This window comes from Heterodontus francisci, chromosome 46 (assembly GCF_036365525.1).
Source record: "Heterodontus francisci isolate sHetFra1 chromosome 46, sHetFra1.hap1, whole genome shotgun sequence".
NCBI classification, from domain to species: Eukaryota; Metazoa; Chordata; class Chondrichthyes; order Heterodontiformes; family Heterodontidae; genus Heterodontus; species Heterodontus francisci.
Window position 1 is genome coordinate 10314729 of NC_090416.1, and position 17551 is coordinate 10332279.

Consider the following 17551-nt stretch of genomic DNA (forward strand, 5'->3'; position numbering starts at 1 on the left):
TACAGACTGGAATCTAATCGAGGGGTTCGGGGTGGTTTATATATAGAATAACAGATACCCGGGAGTGAGTTACAGACTGGAATCTAATCGAGGGGTTCGGGTGTTTTATATATAGAATAACAGATACCCGGGAGTGAGTTACAGACAGGAATCTAATCGAGGGGTTCGGGTGTTTTATATATAGAATAACAGATACCTGGGAGTGAGTTGCAGACTGGAATCTAATCGAGGGGTTCGGGGGGTTTATATATAGAATCACTGATACCCGGGAGTGAGTTACAGACTGGAATCTAATCGAGGGGTTCGGGGGGTTTATATATAGAATAACAGATACCCGGGAGTGAGTTACAGACTGGAATCTAATCGAGGGGTTCGGGTGGTTTATATATAGAATAACAGATACCCGGGAGTGAGTTACAGACTGGAATCTAATCGAGGGGTTCGGGTGGTTTATATATAGAATAACAGATACCCGGGAGTGAGTTACAGACTGGAATCTAATCGAGGGGTTCGGGTGGTTTATATATAGAATAACAGATACCCGGGAGTGAGTTACAGACTGGAATCTAATCGAGGGGTTCGGGGGGTTTATATATAGAATAACAGATACCCGGGAGTGAGTTACAGACTGGAATCTAATCGAGGGGTTCGGGTGGTTTATATATAGAATAACAGATACCCGGGAGTGAGTTCCAGACTGGAATCTAATCGAGGGGTTCGGGTGGTTTATATATAGAATAACAGATACCCGGGAGTGAGTTACAGACTGGAATCTAATCGAGGGGTTCGGGTGGTTTATATATAGAATAACAGATACCCGGGAGTGAGTTACAGACTGGAATCTAATTGAGGGGTTCGGGGGGGTTTATATATAGAATAACAGATACCGGGGAGTGAGTTACAGACTGGAATCTAATCGAGGGGTTCGGGTGGTTTATATATAGAATAACAGATACCCGGGAGTGAGTTACAGACTGGAATCTAATCGAGGGGTTCGGGTGGTTTATATATAGAATAACAGATACCCGGGAGTGAGTTACAGACTGGAATCTAATCGAGGGGTTCGGGTGGTTTATATATAGAATAACAGATACCCGGGAGTGAGTTACAGACTGGAATCTAATCGAGGGGTTCGGGTGGTTTATATATAGAATAACAGATACCCGGGAGTGAGTTACAGACTGGAATCTAATCGAGGGGTTTGGGAGGTTTATATATAGAATAACAGATACCCGGGAGTGAGTTACAGACAGGAATCTAATCGAGGGGTTCGGGTGTTTTATATATAGAATAACAGATACCTGGGAGTGAGTTACAGACTGGAATCTAATCGAGGGGTTCGGGGGGGTTTATATATAGAATAACAGATACCCGGGAGTGAGTTACAGACTGGAATCTAATCGAGGGGTTCGGGGTGGTTTATATATAGAATAACAGATAACTGGGAGTGAGTTACAGACTGGAATCTAATCGAGGGGTTCGGGGGGGTTTATATATAGAATAACAGATACCCGGGAGTGAGTTACAGACTGGAATCTAATCGAGGGGTTCGGGGTGGTTTATATATAGAATAACAGATACCCGGGAGTGAGTTACAGACTGGAATCTAATCGAGGGGTTCGGGTGGTTTATATATAGAATAACAGATACCCGGGAGTGAGTTACAGACTGGAATCTAATCGAGGGGTTCGTGTGGTTTATATATAGAATAACAGATTCCCGGGAGTGAGTTACAGACTGGAATCTAATCGAGGGGTTCGGGGTGGTTTATATATAGAATAACAGATACCCGGGAGTGAGTTACAGGCAGGAATCTAATCGAGGGGTTCAGGGGGTCTATATATAGAATAACAGATACCCGGGAGTGAGTTACAGACTGGAATCTAATCGAGGGGTTCGTGTGGTTTATATATAGAATAATAGATACCCGGGAGTGAGTTACAGACTGGAATCTAATCGAGGGGTTCGGGGTGGTTTATATATAGAATAACAGGTACCCGGGAGTGAGTTACAGACTGGAATCTAATCGAGGGGTTCGGGGGGTTTATATATAGAATAACAGATACCCGGGAGTGAGTTACAGACTGGAATCTATTCGAGGGGTTCGGGGTGGTTTATATATAGAATAACAGGTACCCGGGAGTGAGTTACAGACTGGAATCTAATCGAGGGGTTCGGGGGGTTTATATATAGAATAACAGATACCCGGGAGTGAGTTACAGACTGGAATCTAATCGAGGGAGTCGGGGGGTTTATATACAGAATAACAGATACCCGGGAGTGAGTTACAGACTGGAATCTAATCGAGAGGTTCAGGGGGTCTATATATAGAATAACAGATACCCGGGAGTGAGTTACAATTTGGAATCTAATCGAGGGGCTCGTGTGGTTTATATATAGAATAACAGATACCCGGGAGTGAGTTACAGACTGGAATCTAATCGAGGGGTTTCGGTGGGTTTATATATGGAATAACAGATACCCGGGAGTGAGTTACAGACTGGAATCTAATCGAGGGGTTCGGGTGGTTTATATATAGAATAATAGATACCCGGGAGTGAGTTACAGACTGGAATCTAATCGAGGGGTTTCGGTGGGTTTATATATAGAATAACAGATACCCGGGAGTGAGTTACAGACTGGAATCTAATCGAGGGGTTCGGGGGGTTTATATATCGAATAATAGATACCCGGGAGTGAGTTACAGACTGGAATCTAATCGAGGGGTTTGGGGGGTTTATATATAGAATAACAGATACCTGGGAGTGAGTTACAGACTGGAATCTAATCGAGGGGTTCGGGTGGTTTATATATAGAATAATAGATAACCGGGAGTGAGTTACAGACTGGAATCTAATCGAGGGGTTCGGGGAGTTTATATATAGAATAACAGATACCCGGGAGTGAGTTACAGACTGGAATCTAATCGAGGGGTTCGGGGGGTTTATATATAGAATAACAGATACCCGGGAGTGAGTTACAGACTGGAATCTAATCGAGGGGTTTCGGTGGGTTTATATATAGAATAACAGATACCCGGGAGTGAGTTACAGACTGGAATCTAATCGAGGGGTTTCGGTGGGTTTATATATAGAATAACAGATACCCGGGAGTGAGTTACAGACTGGAATCTAATCGAGGGGTTCGGGTGGTTTATATATCGAATAATAGATACCCGGGAGTGAGTTACAGACTGGAATCTAATCGAGGGGTTCGGGGGGTTTATATATAGAATAACAGATACCCGGGAGTGAGTTACAGACTGGAATCTAATCGAGGGGTTCGGGTGGTTTATATATAGAATAACAGATACCTGGGAGTGAGTTACAGACTGGAATCTAATCGAGGGGTTCGGGTGGTTTATATATAGAATAATAGATACCCGGGAGTGAGTTACAGACTGGAATCTAATCGAGGGGTTTCGGTGGGTTTATATATAGAATAACAGATACCCGGGAGTGAGTTACAGACTGGAATCTAATCGAGGGGTTCGGGGGGTTTATATATCGAATAATAGATACCCGGGAGTGAGTTACAGACTGGAATCTAATCGAGGGGTTCGGGGGGTTTATATATAGAATAACAGATACCCAGGAGTGAGTTACAGACTGGATTCTAATCGAGGGGTTCGGGTGGTTTATATATAGAATAATAGATAACCGGGAGTGAGTTACAGACTGGAATCTAATCGAGGGGTTCGGGGAGTTTATATATAGAATAACAGATACCCGGGAGTGAGTTACAGACTGGAATCTAATCGAGGGGTTCGGGGGGTTTATATATAGAATAACAGATACCCGGGAGTGAGTTACAGACTGGAATCTAATCGAGGGGTTTCGGTGGGTTTATATATAGAATAACAGATACCCGGGAGTGAGTTACAGACTGGAATCTAATCGAGGGGTTTCGGTGGGTTTATATATAGAATAACAGATACCCAGGAGTGAGTTACAGACTGGAATCTAATCGAGGGGTTCGGGTGGTTTATATATAGAATAACAGATACCCGGGAGTGAGTTACAGACTGGAATCTAATCGAGGGGTTCGGGTGGTTTATATATAGAATAACAGATACCCGGGAGTGAGTTACAGACTGGAATCTAATCGAGGGGTTCGGGGGGTTTACATATAGAATAACAGATACCCGGGAGTGAGTTACAGACTGGAATCTAATCGAGGGGTTCGGGGGGTTTATATATAGAATAACAGATACCCGGGAGTGAGTTACAGACTGGAATCTAATCGAGGGGTTCGGGTGGTTTATATATAGAATAACAGATACCCGGGAGTGAGTTACAGACTGGAATCTAATCGAGGGGTTCGGGGGGTTTATATATAGAATAACAGATACCCGGGAGTGAGTTACAGACTGGAATCTAATCGAGGAGTTCGGGTGGTTTATATATAGAATAACAGATACCCGGGAGTGAGTTACAGACTGGAATCTAATCGAGGGGTTCGGGGTGGTTTACATATAGAATAACAGATACCCGGGAGTGAGTTACAGACTGGAATCTAATCGAGGGGTTCGGGGGGTTTATATATAGAATAACAGATACCCAGGAGTGAGTTACAGACTGGAATCTAATCGAGGGGTTCGGGTGGTTTATATATAGAATAACAGATACCCGGGAGTGAGTTACAGACTGGAATCTAATCGAGGGGTTCGGGTGGTTTATATATAGAATAACAGATACCCGGGAGTGAGTTACAGACTGGAATCTAATCGAGGGGTTCGGGTGGTTTATATATAGAATAACAGATACCCGGGAGTGAGTTACAGACTGGAATCTAATCGAGGGGTTCGGGTGGTTTATATATAGAATAACAGATACCCGGGAGTGAGTTACAGACTGGAATCTAATCGAGGGGTTCGGGTGGTTTATATATAGAATAACAGATACCCGGGAGTGAGTTACAGACTGGAATCTAATTGAGGGGTTCGGGGGGGTTTATATATAGAATAACAGATACCTGGGAGTGAGTTACAGACTGGAATCTAATCGAGGGGTTCGGGTGGTTTATATATAGAATAACAGATACCCGGGAGTGAGTTACAGACTGGAATCTAATCGAGGGGTTCGGGTGGTTTATATATAGAATAACAGATACCCGGGAGTGAGTTACAGACTGGAATCTAATCGAGGGGTTCGGGTGGTTTATATATAGAATAACAGATACCCGGGAGTGAGTTACAGACTGGAATCTAATCGAGGGGTTCGGGTGGTTTATATATAGAATAACAGATACCCGGGAGTGAGTTACAGACTGGAATCTAATCGAGGGGTTTGGGAGGTTTATATATAGAATAACAGATACCCGGGAGTGAGTTACAGACTGGAATCTAATCGAGGGGTTCGCGTGGTTTATATATAGAATAACAGATACCCGGGAGTGAGTTACAGACTGGAATCTAATCGAGGGGTTTGGGGTGGTTTATATATAGAATAACAGATACCCGGGAGTGAGTTACAGACTGGAATCTAATCGAGGGGTTCGGGTGGTTTATATATAGAATAACAGATACCCGGGAGTGAGTTACAGACTGGAATCTAATCGAGTGGTTCGGGGGGGTTTATATATAGAATAACAGATACCCGGGAGTGAGTTACAGACTGGAATCTAATCGAGGTGTTCGGGTGGTTTATATATAGAATAACAGATACCCGGGAGTGAGTTACAGACTGGAATCTAATCGAGGGGGTCGGGGGGGTTTATATATAGAATAACAGATACCCGGGAGTGAGTTACAGACTGGAATCTAATCGAGGGGTTCGGGTGGTTTATATATAGAATAACAGATACCCGGGAGTGAGTTACAGACTGGAATCTAATCGAGGGGTTCGGGGTGGTTTATATATAGAATAACAGATACCCGGGAGTGAGTTACAGACTGGAATCTAATCGAGGGGTTCGGGTGTTTTATATATAGAATAACAGATACCCGGGAGTGAGTTACAGACAGGAATCTAATCGAGGGGTTCGGGTGTTTTATATATAGAATAACAGATACCTGGGAGTGAGTTGCAGACTGGAATCTAATCGAGGGGTTCGGGGGGTTTATATATAGAATCACTGATACCCGGGAGTGAGTTACAGACTGGAATCTAATCGAGGGGTTCGGGGGGTTTATATATAGAATAACAGATACCCGGGAGTGAGTTACAGACTGGAATCTAATCGAGGGGTTCGGGTGGTTTATATATAGAATAACAGATACCCGGGAGTGAGTTACAGACTGGAATCTAATCGAGGGGTTCGGGTGGTTTATATATAGAATAACAGATACCCGGGAGTGAGTTACAGACTGGAATCTAATCGAGGGGTTCGGGTGGTTTATATATAGAATAACAGATACCCGGGAGTGAGTTACAGACTGGAATCTAATCGAGGGGTTCGGGGGGTTTATATATAGAATAACAGATACCCGGGAGTGAGTTACAGACTGGAATCTAATCGAGGGGTTCGGGTGGTTTATATATAGAATAACAGATACCCGGGAGTGAGTTCCAGACTGGAATCTAATCGAGGGGTTCGGGTGGTTTATATATAGAATAACAGATACCCGGGAGTGAGTTACAGACTGGAATCTAATCGAGGGGTTCGGGTGGTTTATATATAGAATAACAGATACCCGGGAGTGAGTTACAGACTGGAATCTAATTGAGGGGTTCGGGGGGGTTTATATATAGAATAACAGATACCTGGGAGTGAGTTACAGACTGGAATCTAATCGAGGGGTTCGGGTGGTTTATATATAGAATAACAGATACCCGGGAGTGAGTTACAGACTGGAATCTAATCGAGGGGTTCGGGTGGTTTATATATAGAATAACAGATACCCGGGAGTGAGTTACAGACTGGAATCTAATCGAGGGGTTCGGGTGGTTTATATATAGAATAACAGATACCCGGGAGTGAGTTACAGACTGGAATCTAATCGAGGGGTTCGGGTGGTTTATATATAGAATAACAGATACCCTGGAGTGAGTTACAGACTGGAATCTAATCGAGGGGTTTGGGAGGTTTATATATAGAATAACAGATACCCGGGAGTGAGTTACAGACTGGAATCTAATCGAGGGGTTCGCGTGGTTTATATATAGAATAACAGATACCCGGGAGTGAGTTACAGACTGGAATCTAATCGAGGGGTTTGGGGTGGTTTATATATAGAATAACAGATACCCGGGAGTGAGTTACAGACTGGAATCTAATCGAGGGGTTCGGGTGGTTTATATATAGAATAACAGATACCCGGGAGTGAGTTACAGACTGGAATCTAATCGAGTGGTTCGGGGGGGTTTATATATAGAATAACAGATACCCGGGAGTGAGTTACAGACTGGAATCTAATCGAGGGGTTCGGGTGGTTTATATATAGAATAACAGATACCCGGGAGTGAGTTACAGACTGGAATCTAATCGAGGGGGTCGGGGGGGTTTATATATAGAATAACAGATACCCGGGAGTGAGTTACAGACTGGAATCTAATCGAGGGGTTCGGGTGGTTTATATATAGAATAACAGATACCCGGGAGTGAGTTACAGACTGGAATCTAATCGAGGGGTTCGGGGTGGTTTATATATAGAATAACAGATACCCGGGAGTGAGTTACAGACTGGAATCTAATCGAGGGGTTCGGGTGTTTTATATATAGAATAACAGATACCCGGGAGTGAGTTACAGACAGGAATCTAATCGAGGGGTTCGGGTGTTTTATATATAGAATAACAGATACCTGGGAGTGAGTTGCAGACTGGAATCTAATCGAGGGGTTCGGGGGGTTTATATATAGAATCACTGATACCCGGGAGTGAGTTACAGACTGGAATCTAATCGAGGGGTTCGGGGGGTTTATATATAGAATAACAGATACCCGGGAGTGAGTTACAGACTGGAATCTAATCGAGGGGTTCGGGTGGTTTATATATAGAATAACAGATACCCGGGAGTGAGTTACAGACTGGAATCTAATCGAGGGGTTCGGGTGGTTTATATATAGAATAACAGATACCCGGGAGTGAGTTACAGACTGGAATCTAATCGAGGGGTTCGGGTGGTTTATATATAGAATAACAGATACCCGGGAGTGAGTTACAGACTGGAATCTAATCGAGGGGTTCGGGGGGTTTATATATAGAATAACAGATACCCGGGAGTGAGTTACAGACTGGAATCTAATCGAGGGGTTCGGGTGGTTTATATATAGAATAACAGATACCCGGGAGTGAGTTCCAGACTGGAATCTAATCGAGGGGTTCGGGTGGTTTATATATAGAATAACAGATACCCGGGAGTGAGTTACAGACTGGAATCTAATCGAGGGGTTCGGGTGGTTTATATATAGAATAACAGATACCCGGGAGTGAGTTACAGACTGGAATCTAATCGAGGGGTTCGGGGGGTTTATATATAGAATAACAGATACCTGGGAGCGAGTTACAGACTGGAATCTAATCGAGGGGTTCGGGGTGGTTTATATATAGAATAACAGATACCCGGGAGTGAGTTACAGACTGGAATCTAATCGAGGGGTTCGGGGGGTTTATATATAGAATAACAGATACCCGGGAGTGAGTTACTGACTGGAATCTAATCGAGGGGTTCGGGTGGTTTATATATAGAATAACAGATACCCGGGTGTGAGTTACTGACTGGAATCTAATCGAGGGGTTCGGGTGGTTTATATATAGAAAAACAGATACCCGGGAGTGAGTTACAGATTGGAATCCAATCGAGGGGTTCGCGTGGTTTATATATAGAATAACAGATACCCGGGAGTGAGTTACAGACTGGAATCTAATCGAGGGGTTCGGGTGGTTTATATATCGAATAACAGATACCCGGGAGTGAGTTACAGACTGGAATCTAATCGAGGGGTTCGGGGTGGTTTATATATAGAATAACAGATACCCGGGAGTGAGTTACAGACTGGAATCTAATCGAGGGGTTCGCGTGGTTTATATATAGAATAACAGATACCCGGGAGTGAGTTACAGACTGGAATCTAATCGAGGGGTTCGGGTGGTTTATATATAGAATAACAGATACCCGGGAGTGAGTTACAGACTGGAATCTAATTGAGGGGTTCGGGGGGGTTTATATATAGAATAACAGATACCTGGGAGTGAGTTACAGACTGGAATCTAATCGAGGGGTTCGGGTGGTTTATATATAGAATAACAGATACCCGGGAGTGAGTTACAGGCTGGAATCTAATCGAGGGGTTCGGGTGGTTTATATATAGAATAACAGATACCCGGGAGTGAGTTACAGGCTGGAATCTAATCGAGGGGTTCGGGTGGTCTATATATAGAATCACTGATACCCGGGAGTGAGTTACAGACTGGAATCTAATTGAGGGGTTCGGGGTCGTTTATATATCGAATAACAGATACCCGGGAGTGAGTTACAGACTGGAATCTAATCGAGGGGTTCGGGTGGTTTATATATAGAATAACAGATACCTGGGAGTGAGTTACAGACTGGAATCTAATCGAGGGGTTCGGGTGGTTTATATATAGAATAACAGATACCTGGGAGTGAGTTACAGACTGGAATCTAATCGAGGGGTTCGGGGGGTTTATATATAGAATAACAGATACCTGGGAGTGAGTTACAGACTGGAATCTAATCGAGGGGTTCGGGTTGTTTATATATAGAATAACAGATACCCGGGAGTGAGTTACAGACTGGAATCTAATCGAGGGGTTCGGGTGGTTTATATATAGAATAACAGATACCTGGGAGTGAGTTACAGACTGGAATCTAATCGAGGGGTTCGGGGGGGTTTATATATAGAATAACAGATACCCGGGAGTGAGTTACAGACTGGAATCTAATCGAGGGGTTCGGGTGGTTTATATATAGAATAACAGATACCCGGGAGTGAGTTACAGACTGGAATCTAATCGAGGGGTTCGGGTGGTTTATATATAGAATAACAGATACCCGGGAGTGAGTTACAGACTGGAATCTAATCGAGGGGTTCGGGGGGGTTTATATATAGAATAACAGATACCCGGGAGTGAGTTACAGTCTGGAATCTAATGAATTTTCTCTGTTCTCTCTCTCTCTGACAGCATGCTCTGACCTGTTTTGGGGACATAACTGTACTCAGCGGTGTGCGTGCGGCAACGGATCGCAGTGTGACCCCCTCACCGGGCTCTGCTCTTGTGCCGCCGGTTACATGGGGCCCACCTGCGAGGACCCTTGCCCCCCGGGGACCTACGGGCAGGGCTGCCTCCAGCGCTGCAGATGCCAGAACGGGGCGACCTGCGACCGCAAATCCGGAGAGTGCCTCTGTGCCGAGGGAACTACCGGCGGACTGTGAGTCACCGTGTCCGGTGCCGGTGCCTTTTCTGTTTATACGTTCGGCGTCCCGGCCGGGAATGCGTGCCGCGCTTTTAAACGGGCCCCTTTCCCCACTTCGCGAGGGGGCAAATCTCAGAAACCAGGTAAACCCGGCTTCCAGCTCACAGTCACTGTCCAGTGACACCTCCTTCCCCCATCCCACTCCGTGTTTGTAAGGAAGATCGGAACGAGAGGAGGTCACTGAGCCCCTTGAGTCTTAACCCAAATCCATCTGCCTTGGTTCAACATCATATTGCATTTATATATCATCTAGTAAGGCGCTTCGTGGGAGCGTTATCAGATAGAATTTGACCCTGAGCCATGTAAGGAGATATTGGGGGATAGGCGACCAAAAGCTCGGTCAAAGAGGTCGGTTTTAAGGAGCGTCTTAAAGGAGAGAGAGAGGCGGAGAGGTTTAGGGAGGGAATTCCAGAGCTCCCAGGCAGCTGAAGGCACCGCCGCCAATGGTGGAGCGATGGGAATCGGGGGGAGGGGGATGGGCGAGAGGGCGGAATTGGAGGAGGGAAGAGATCTCGGAGGGTTGTAGGGGCTGGAGGAGGCGACAGAGATGGCAGAGCGAGCGCGCCATGCAGATGTACACGTGCCGGCTTCCGATCAATTCCCAGAGAAGAGAGGCCTTCTCAAATTGGCGCTGACGGGTTAGCCCCCCTCCCCTCCTCTGACCGCGTGTCCGAGGCCTCTCACCGCATGGTGATTGGCGGGCACAGAAACCCCCTCGCGCCCCGGCACCAACCCCCCCCCCTCGAATTCTCCCACCTGCCGATCGTGCGGCAACACGGGCCCCCGCCCCCGCCCCCGCCACCACCGCCCCACCGTCGCGTGACGCGCTGAGAGTTTGAAGTACGGTGGAGCCTGAGGCCTGTGCTTTGTTTCCCACTCCCCTCTCCCGTTCAGCTGCGAGCAGCTCTGCCTGGACTCGGACGGGAAGGAAGCCTGCGGACCCCACTGCCCGTGTCAAAATGGCGGGAGCTGTCACCCTGCGGGCGGTCCGTGCCTCTGTCCCGCGGGCTGGATGGTAAGTTGGCAGGCCGGTGGTCAGGTAGGGGATGGCGTGGGATCTGGTGCCATGCATGAAGCAGTTGCCATTGCTTGTAAGCTAATCTAGCTCTCTTGGTTTTCACCGTTGGGATTTCATTTCTGGTCACTAGATTACTGCACGAAATTCACCGTGACTCTGTCCACCATTACCTGTGGGCCTTGTAGGCCTGAGGCTCACCCGGTCTGGGTATATCTCATTCTCCACGAGGACCCGAGGCTTGTCACCCTGCTCATTGAGCACCTAGGCCGCACAGGCCTGCTGTCAGTGACCCTTCACCCCTGAGGGTCAAATAGACCTGGTGTCAGTGACCCCTCACCCCTGAGGGTCACACAGCCCTGACCCCTCACCCCTGGAGGAGAGCCGCTGTGAGAGAGAAGGCAAACAGGCAGCCGTTTGAAATAATGTCTGGGATTTGGTGCCTCTGCTCAGCTCACGCTCACTCTCGCCGTTACGTCACCCTCCCATTATCCGCACCCCCCCCCCCCCAACCCCACCCCCCCGCCTCACTCTCCCCTCCTCATTTCCCGCTCTGCATGGACTGGAATCTAATGCCATTTGCTTTCTGTTTCCCCTCCTGCGGACGGGCCCAGGGCTCAGTGTGCACTCTGCCCTGTCCCCAGGATAGGTTCGGGGTGAACTGTAGCCAGCAGTGTCACTGCCACAACGGGGGGCAGTGCGATCGCGCCATGGGACAATGCCAGTGTGCTGCCGGGTACACAGGAGTAAGGTGAGGTTCACTTCACGTACTGTCTCTGACTCGCTCCCCTTCACTGGGCTCCCCCCACCTGCCTCGCCACTCCGGAAGGAACCGACTGGCATGGACAGAAATGTGGGGTTTGGGTAAGGGGGTGAATGGGGAGTTTGGGTAAGGGGCAAATGGAGTTTGGGTAAGGGGGTGAATGGGGTTTCGGTAAGGGTTGAATGGGGTTTGGGTAAGGGGGTGAATGGGGGGTTTGGGTAAGGGGCAAATGGAGTTTGGATAAGGGGGTGAATGGGGTTTCGGTAAGGGTTGAATGGGGTTTGGGTAAGGAGGTGAATGGGGTTTGGGTAAGGGGATGAATGGGGGGTTTGGGTAAGGGGGTGAATGGGGGGTTTGGGTAAGGGGTGAATGGGGGGTTTGGGTAAGGGGTGAATGGGGAGTTTGGGTAAGGGGATGAATGGGGTTTCGGTAAGGGTTGAATGGGGAGTTTGGGTAAGGGGCAAATGGAGTTTGGGTAAGGGGATGAATGGGGGGTTTGGGTAAGGGGGTGAATGGGGGGTTTAGGTAAGGGGGTGAATGGGGAGTTTGGGTAAGGGGGTGAATGGGGGGTTTGGGTAAGGGGGTGAATGGGGAGTTTGGGTAAGGGGGTGAATGGGGTTTGGGTAAGGGGTGAATGGGTTTAGGATAAGGGGGTGAATGGGGGGGGTTTGGGTAAGGGGTAAATGGGGGGGTTGGGTAAGGGGTGAATGGGGGTTCTCTATGAAAGCACACCCCACTCCCCCAGCAGTTCAGGACGAGGATGGGGAATAAACCAGTGCTGCCCAGGGCGTTACACAGCCACCCTGATGTGATGGCCTCTCTCCTGGGTCTGTGTTCCCTTAGCTCATCACAGCTGCGACCAGTGTGGGCACGAGGAGTGGGGGGTGGGGGGGGACTGCGATGGCCCTGGTTCGGGAGTGGAGACGTGGAGCCATCATCGCCCTGCTGGAAAGTGGGTGCGTGGGGGCTAGTGATGCCCCTTGTGGTCAAATAGCTGATGAGAAACTGGGTCTTCAGGGGAGGGTGTTGGGGGAGTTGGGGGTTTGGTCTAATGACGAACTATAAGGAGCCTCCAGACTGACCGGTGCTCTCCCTTCCCGTCCATTAGGTGCCAGGAGGACTGCCCGCTCGGGAGATATGGGCTGAACTGCAGCCAAACCTGTGACTGCCTGAACAAAGCCAAGTGCATGCACATTGACGGGGCGTGCCTGTGTGAGTCTGGGTTCCAGGGCACCCGCTGCGAGGAGAGCATGTGCCAGGAGAGCCTCTTTGGCCACGACTGCAACATGCAGTGCCCCTGCGACCCGGCCCACACTCAGAGGTGGGTGCCAGCGGGGAGCGGGCGGGGAGTGGCGGGGGGTGGGGGGGAGTCTTCACACAGGGAATGAGCCCGCCACACATCTCACCACGGGTCACTGGCGCGGAGTGGTGGCGGGCTCCGACACCTCCGCCACGCGCCGCAATGCAGCCATAGCAGGTTCTGTCTCTCACGCCCCCTGGGGTGCAGGAGGTTTGAATCGACAGCGCAGAAACAGGCCACTCGGCCCATCTGCTCCGTGCTGGTGTTTCTGCTCCACACGAGCCTCCTCCAACCCCCCCTCTCCATCTCACCCTATCGGCATATCCTTCCATTCCTTTCTCCCTCATGTGTTTATCCAGCTTCCCCCTTAAATGTATCTCCGCTATTCCCCTCAACCACTCCCTGTGGTAGCAAGTTCCACATTCTCACCACTCTCTGGGGAAAGAGGTTTCTCCTGAATTCCCCACTGGATTTATTAGTGACTGTCTTATATTGATGCCCCGCCCCCCCCCCAACCACCTAGTTTTGGAATATTTACAACAACTTGAATTTATATAGTGCCCTCTAACATCATAAAATGTCCCAAGGTGCTTCACAGGAGCGTTAATCATACAAAATTTGACGCCGAGGCCACGTAAGGAGATATTAGGGGGCGGGCGACCAAAAGCTCGGTCAAAGAGGTCGGTTTTAAGGGACGTCTTAAAGGAGAGAGAGAGAGAGAGACTCCAGTGGTTCAGGGTGATAGCCCACCATCGCCTCCACAAGGGCATCCTGGGGATGGGCCATGAACCGCCGGTCCTGCCCACATTCCGATGGCGGAAAGGTTGACATAAACAGTTCTCTAACGACAAGAAGACTGTATTCTGGCTCTTGACGTCGGCCAACCTGGTTTTCAACCCTTTACGTTCCAGAACTAGGGGTTCCAAACCATTCACCCATCACCCACCCCCTGCGCTCGCTGACCGACACTGGCTCCTGGTCCAGCAACGCCTCCATTTTAAAATTCTCATCCTCATTTTCAAATCCCTCCTCACCCCCTCCCCATCTCTGTCACCTCCTCCAGACCCTACAACCCTCCGAGATCTCTGCGCTCTCCCAATTCCGCCCTCTCGCTCATCCCCCCCGATTCCCATCGCTCCACCATTGGCGGCCGTGCCTTCAGCTGCCTGGGGGGCCCTAAGCTCTGGAATTCCCTCCCTAAACCTCTCCGCCTCTCTCTCTCTCTCTTTCTCCTCCTTTAAGACGCTCCTGAAAAACCGACCTCTTTGACCGAGATTTTGACCTGTCCCCTAATATCTCGTTATGTGGCTCGGGGTCAAATTTGTCCACAGGCCTCAGAGTGTTTTGTGGCAACATCTATGGCCCTGTCGAGATATAAGTTTCCGTTGAAAGCAGTTCCGTTGTGAGGCTAGTTGCTGTTACTTACCCCCCTGCCTTGTGTCTCTTTCCTAGCTGCCACCCAGTCACAGGAGACTGCGCCTGCAAAGCTGGCTGGTCTGGCCGCTTGTGCAATGAAAGCTGCCCCCCCAGGTTCTATGGGGTAGGGTGCGTGAACCCCTGCCTGTGCCTGAACGGAGGGAGTTGCGACGCAGAGACGGGGCGCTGTATCTGCGCCCCGGGATACATGGTAAGACTTTCCGCAGGCCAAATCGGCCATGATCGCGAGAGAGAGAGAGGTGGGAAGACGGGGGTGGGGTGCAGGTTCGGACAATGCACGGGAGGGCGAGGGGAAACCTGCCAGCATAGTGGGTTACAAACGCTGACCTTTCTCCTCCGGGAACGACCCCTGACCGACGTGGTGACCTCCCCAATGAGCCAATGGGGCACGATTCCCCAGAGTCCGGCAAAAAACATCTCCCCATTAATCCAAACGCAGATCGACAAACCGATGAAGCACAAGAGGGCCGACCAGTGTCATTGGCGATCATCAGTCGAGAAGCAAATTGCAGCCCGTTTTTTTAATGTTTTCTTATTAGAGGGAGCTTTACTCTGTATCTAACCCCCGTTTTTTTTTTTGTCGAGGGGGCCTTTATTCCTCAGGCCCCCTTTATATACACACTTATATTTTTAACATAACTTTATTAAAACCAGATAAATAAACAAAAACTCAAATTAAAATGCCATTCTCGGCGTCGACGATGCACTCCAGTCCCTGCGGTGCCCACCGGTCGCGGAAGGCCTCAAGCGTACCAGCGGACACCGCATGCTCCTTTTCCAGGGACACCCGGGCGCGAACGTAACCGCGGAAGAGGGGCAGGCAATCGGGGAGGACGGACCCCCCGACGGCCCGCTACCTGGACCTGTGAATTGCCACCTTGGCCAGGCCCAGGAGCAGACCGACGAGGAGATCCTCCTCCTGGCCCAAGCCCCTCCGCACCGGGTGCCCAAAGATCAGGAGCGTGGGACTGAAGTGCAGCCAGAATTTGAGGAGCAGCCGCTTCAGATACTCAAAGAGGGGCTGCAACCTCGCACACTCCGTGTAAACATGGAACACGGATTCGTCCAGGCCGCAGAAAGTACAGGAGGCCTGGGAGTCCGTCAACCTACTTAAAAGTCTATTGCACGGGACTGCTCTGTGCAGCACCTTCCATCCCAAGTCCCCGATGTAAAAGGGGAAGACTCCCGCGTAGAGAGACCTCCATCGGGGTTTCCCCTCGCCGCCAGATGGCAATGCGGACCGCCAGGGCGTGTCCGGCCGGCTGACGAGGGCGAGGAAGTGGAGAGTGTGCAGGAGCAGCCCGTACAGGAAACCCCTCCGCGCCGATTGGAATGGCACGGAGGACATTTCCGAGAGGCGGCTCGGGTTGTGCGGGACCGGCTCCCGAGGAGGGTTTCGGGGCCTGGGTCCGATGAGCAGTTCCGGCCGAGTGGGGGTCAGCTCGGCCGGGATCGCTCCGCACTCCTGAGCCCCCTCGCCACCCGCAGTGAGGGGCGTCCCGGGGGTTTCGGCTACTCCTCCACCCGCCGGACCGTCCCCGGAGTCGGCCGCCCGGACAGCCGAGGCGCTCTCCTCCGCCGGCGGGGGAGCGCCCTGACTGGAGGCGACCATGTTCCAGACTCAGAATAGATCCCGGTAAAAGACAGGCAACTCCCTCAGAGAGGCGCGGCTAACGGACTCCACCGGGAGCTGCGTGTCGTCTTGAAGGCAGTGACACTGGCGGAAAAAATACGTCGCCAGCGCACACCATCTGGGAGGACGCTCGACGTACAGGTATCTCTGCAGGGTCCGAAGGCGGAGAGTCGCAGCCTGGGTGCGGACGCACACCAGCGACTGACCGCCCTCCTCAATCGGGAAACTCAGGACCGCGGCAGAGACCCAGTGTTTCCTCTTGCCCCAGAAGAAATCGACGAGTTTTTTCTGGATCTTGGTGGCAAATGCAGGGGGCGGGGCCAAAGTGACCAACCGGTACCACAGCATGGAGGCCACCAGTTGGTTTATGACCAACGCTCGGCCCCTGTAGGAAAGCACTCGGAGCAGTCCTGTCCAGCGCCCCAGCCGAGCGGTGACTTTCGCCTCCAACTCCTGCCAGTTTGCCGGCCAGGCTTCCTCAGCGGGGCTAAGGTGGACTCCCAGATAGAGGAGGTGCGTGGTGCTCCACGCAAAAGGTGTCATCTCCTCCGGCAGGGAGTCCACCCGCCACTGACCAACCAGGAGTCCGGAACATTTCCCCCAATCGATCCTCGCGGAGGACGCGGCAGAAAAGGTCTGCTGGCAGTCGCGCATCCTCCGCAAGTCAACGGGATCTGTGATTGCGAGGAGCACGTCGTCGGCGTAAGCCGAGAGGACGACCCGCATGGCCGGCTCGCGCAGAGCCAATCCCGTCAACCTCCTGCGAAGCAGGCACAGGAAGGGCTCCACGCAGATGGTATACAATTGGCCGGACATGGGGCACCCCTGACGCACTCCTCTCCCAAAGCGAAGGGGCGCCGTCAAGGACCCGTTAACTTTGACTAGACACTCTGCGGCGGCGTATAAAAGTCGGACCCGGGCCACAAAATGCGGCCCGAGTCCGAAAGCGCGCAGAGTCTCGAAAAGGTAATCGTGATCCACCCTGTCGAACGCCTTCTCCTGATCAAGGGACAGAAAGGCGACC

The 17551-nt window shown here is 50.2% G+C and overlaps 1 protein-coding gene across 6 annotated transcripts in view; it reads left to right on the forward strand.

Annotated features, from left to right (window-relative positions):
• LOC137356788 (multiple epidermal growth factor-like domains protein 10) overlaps window positions 1-17551 on the forward strand; it is a 128203-nt gene that overhangs the window by 59357 nt on the left and 51295 nt on the right. For all 6 annotated transcript variants that reach the window (XM_068022555.1, XM_068022554.1, XM_068022549.1 and 3 more), the window contains exons 7-11: window positions 10088-10334; window positions 11274-11394; window positions 12009-12145; window positions 13266-13478; window positions 14910-15084. In XM_068022555.1, coding sequence (XP_067878656.1) covers window positions 10088-10334; window positions 11274-11394; window positions 12009-12145; window positions 13266-13478; window positions 14910-15084 — 893 coding nt within the window. The remainder of the gene's footprint in view (window positions 1-10087; window positions 10335-11273; window positions 11395-12008; window positions 12146-13265; window positions 13479-14909; window positions 15085-17551) is intronic.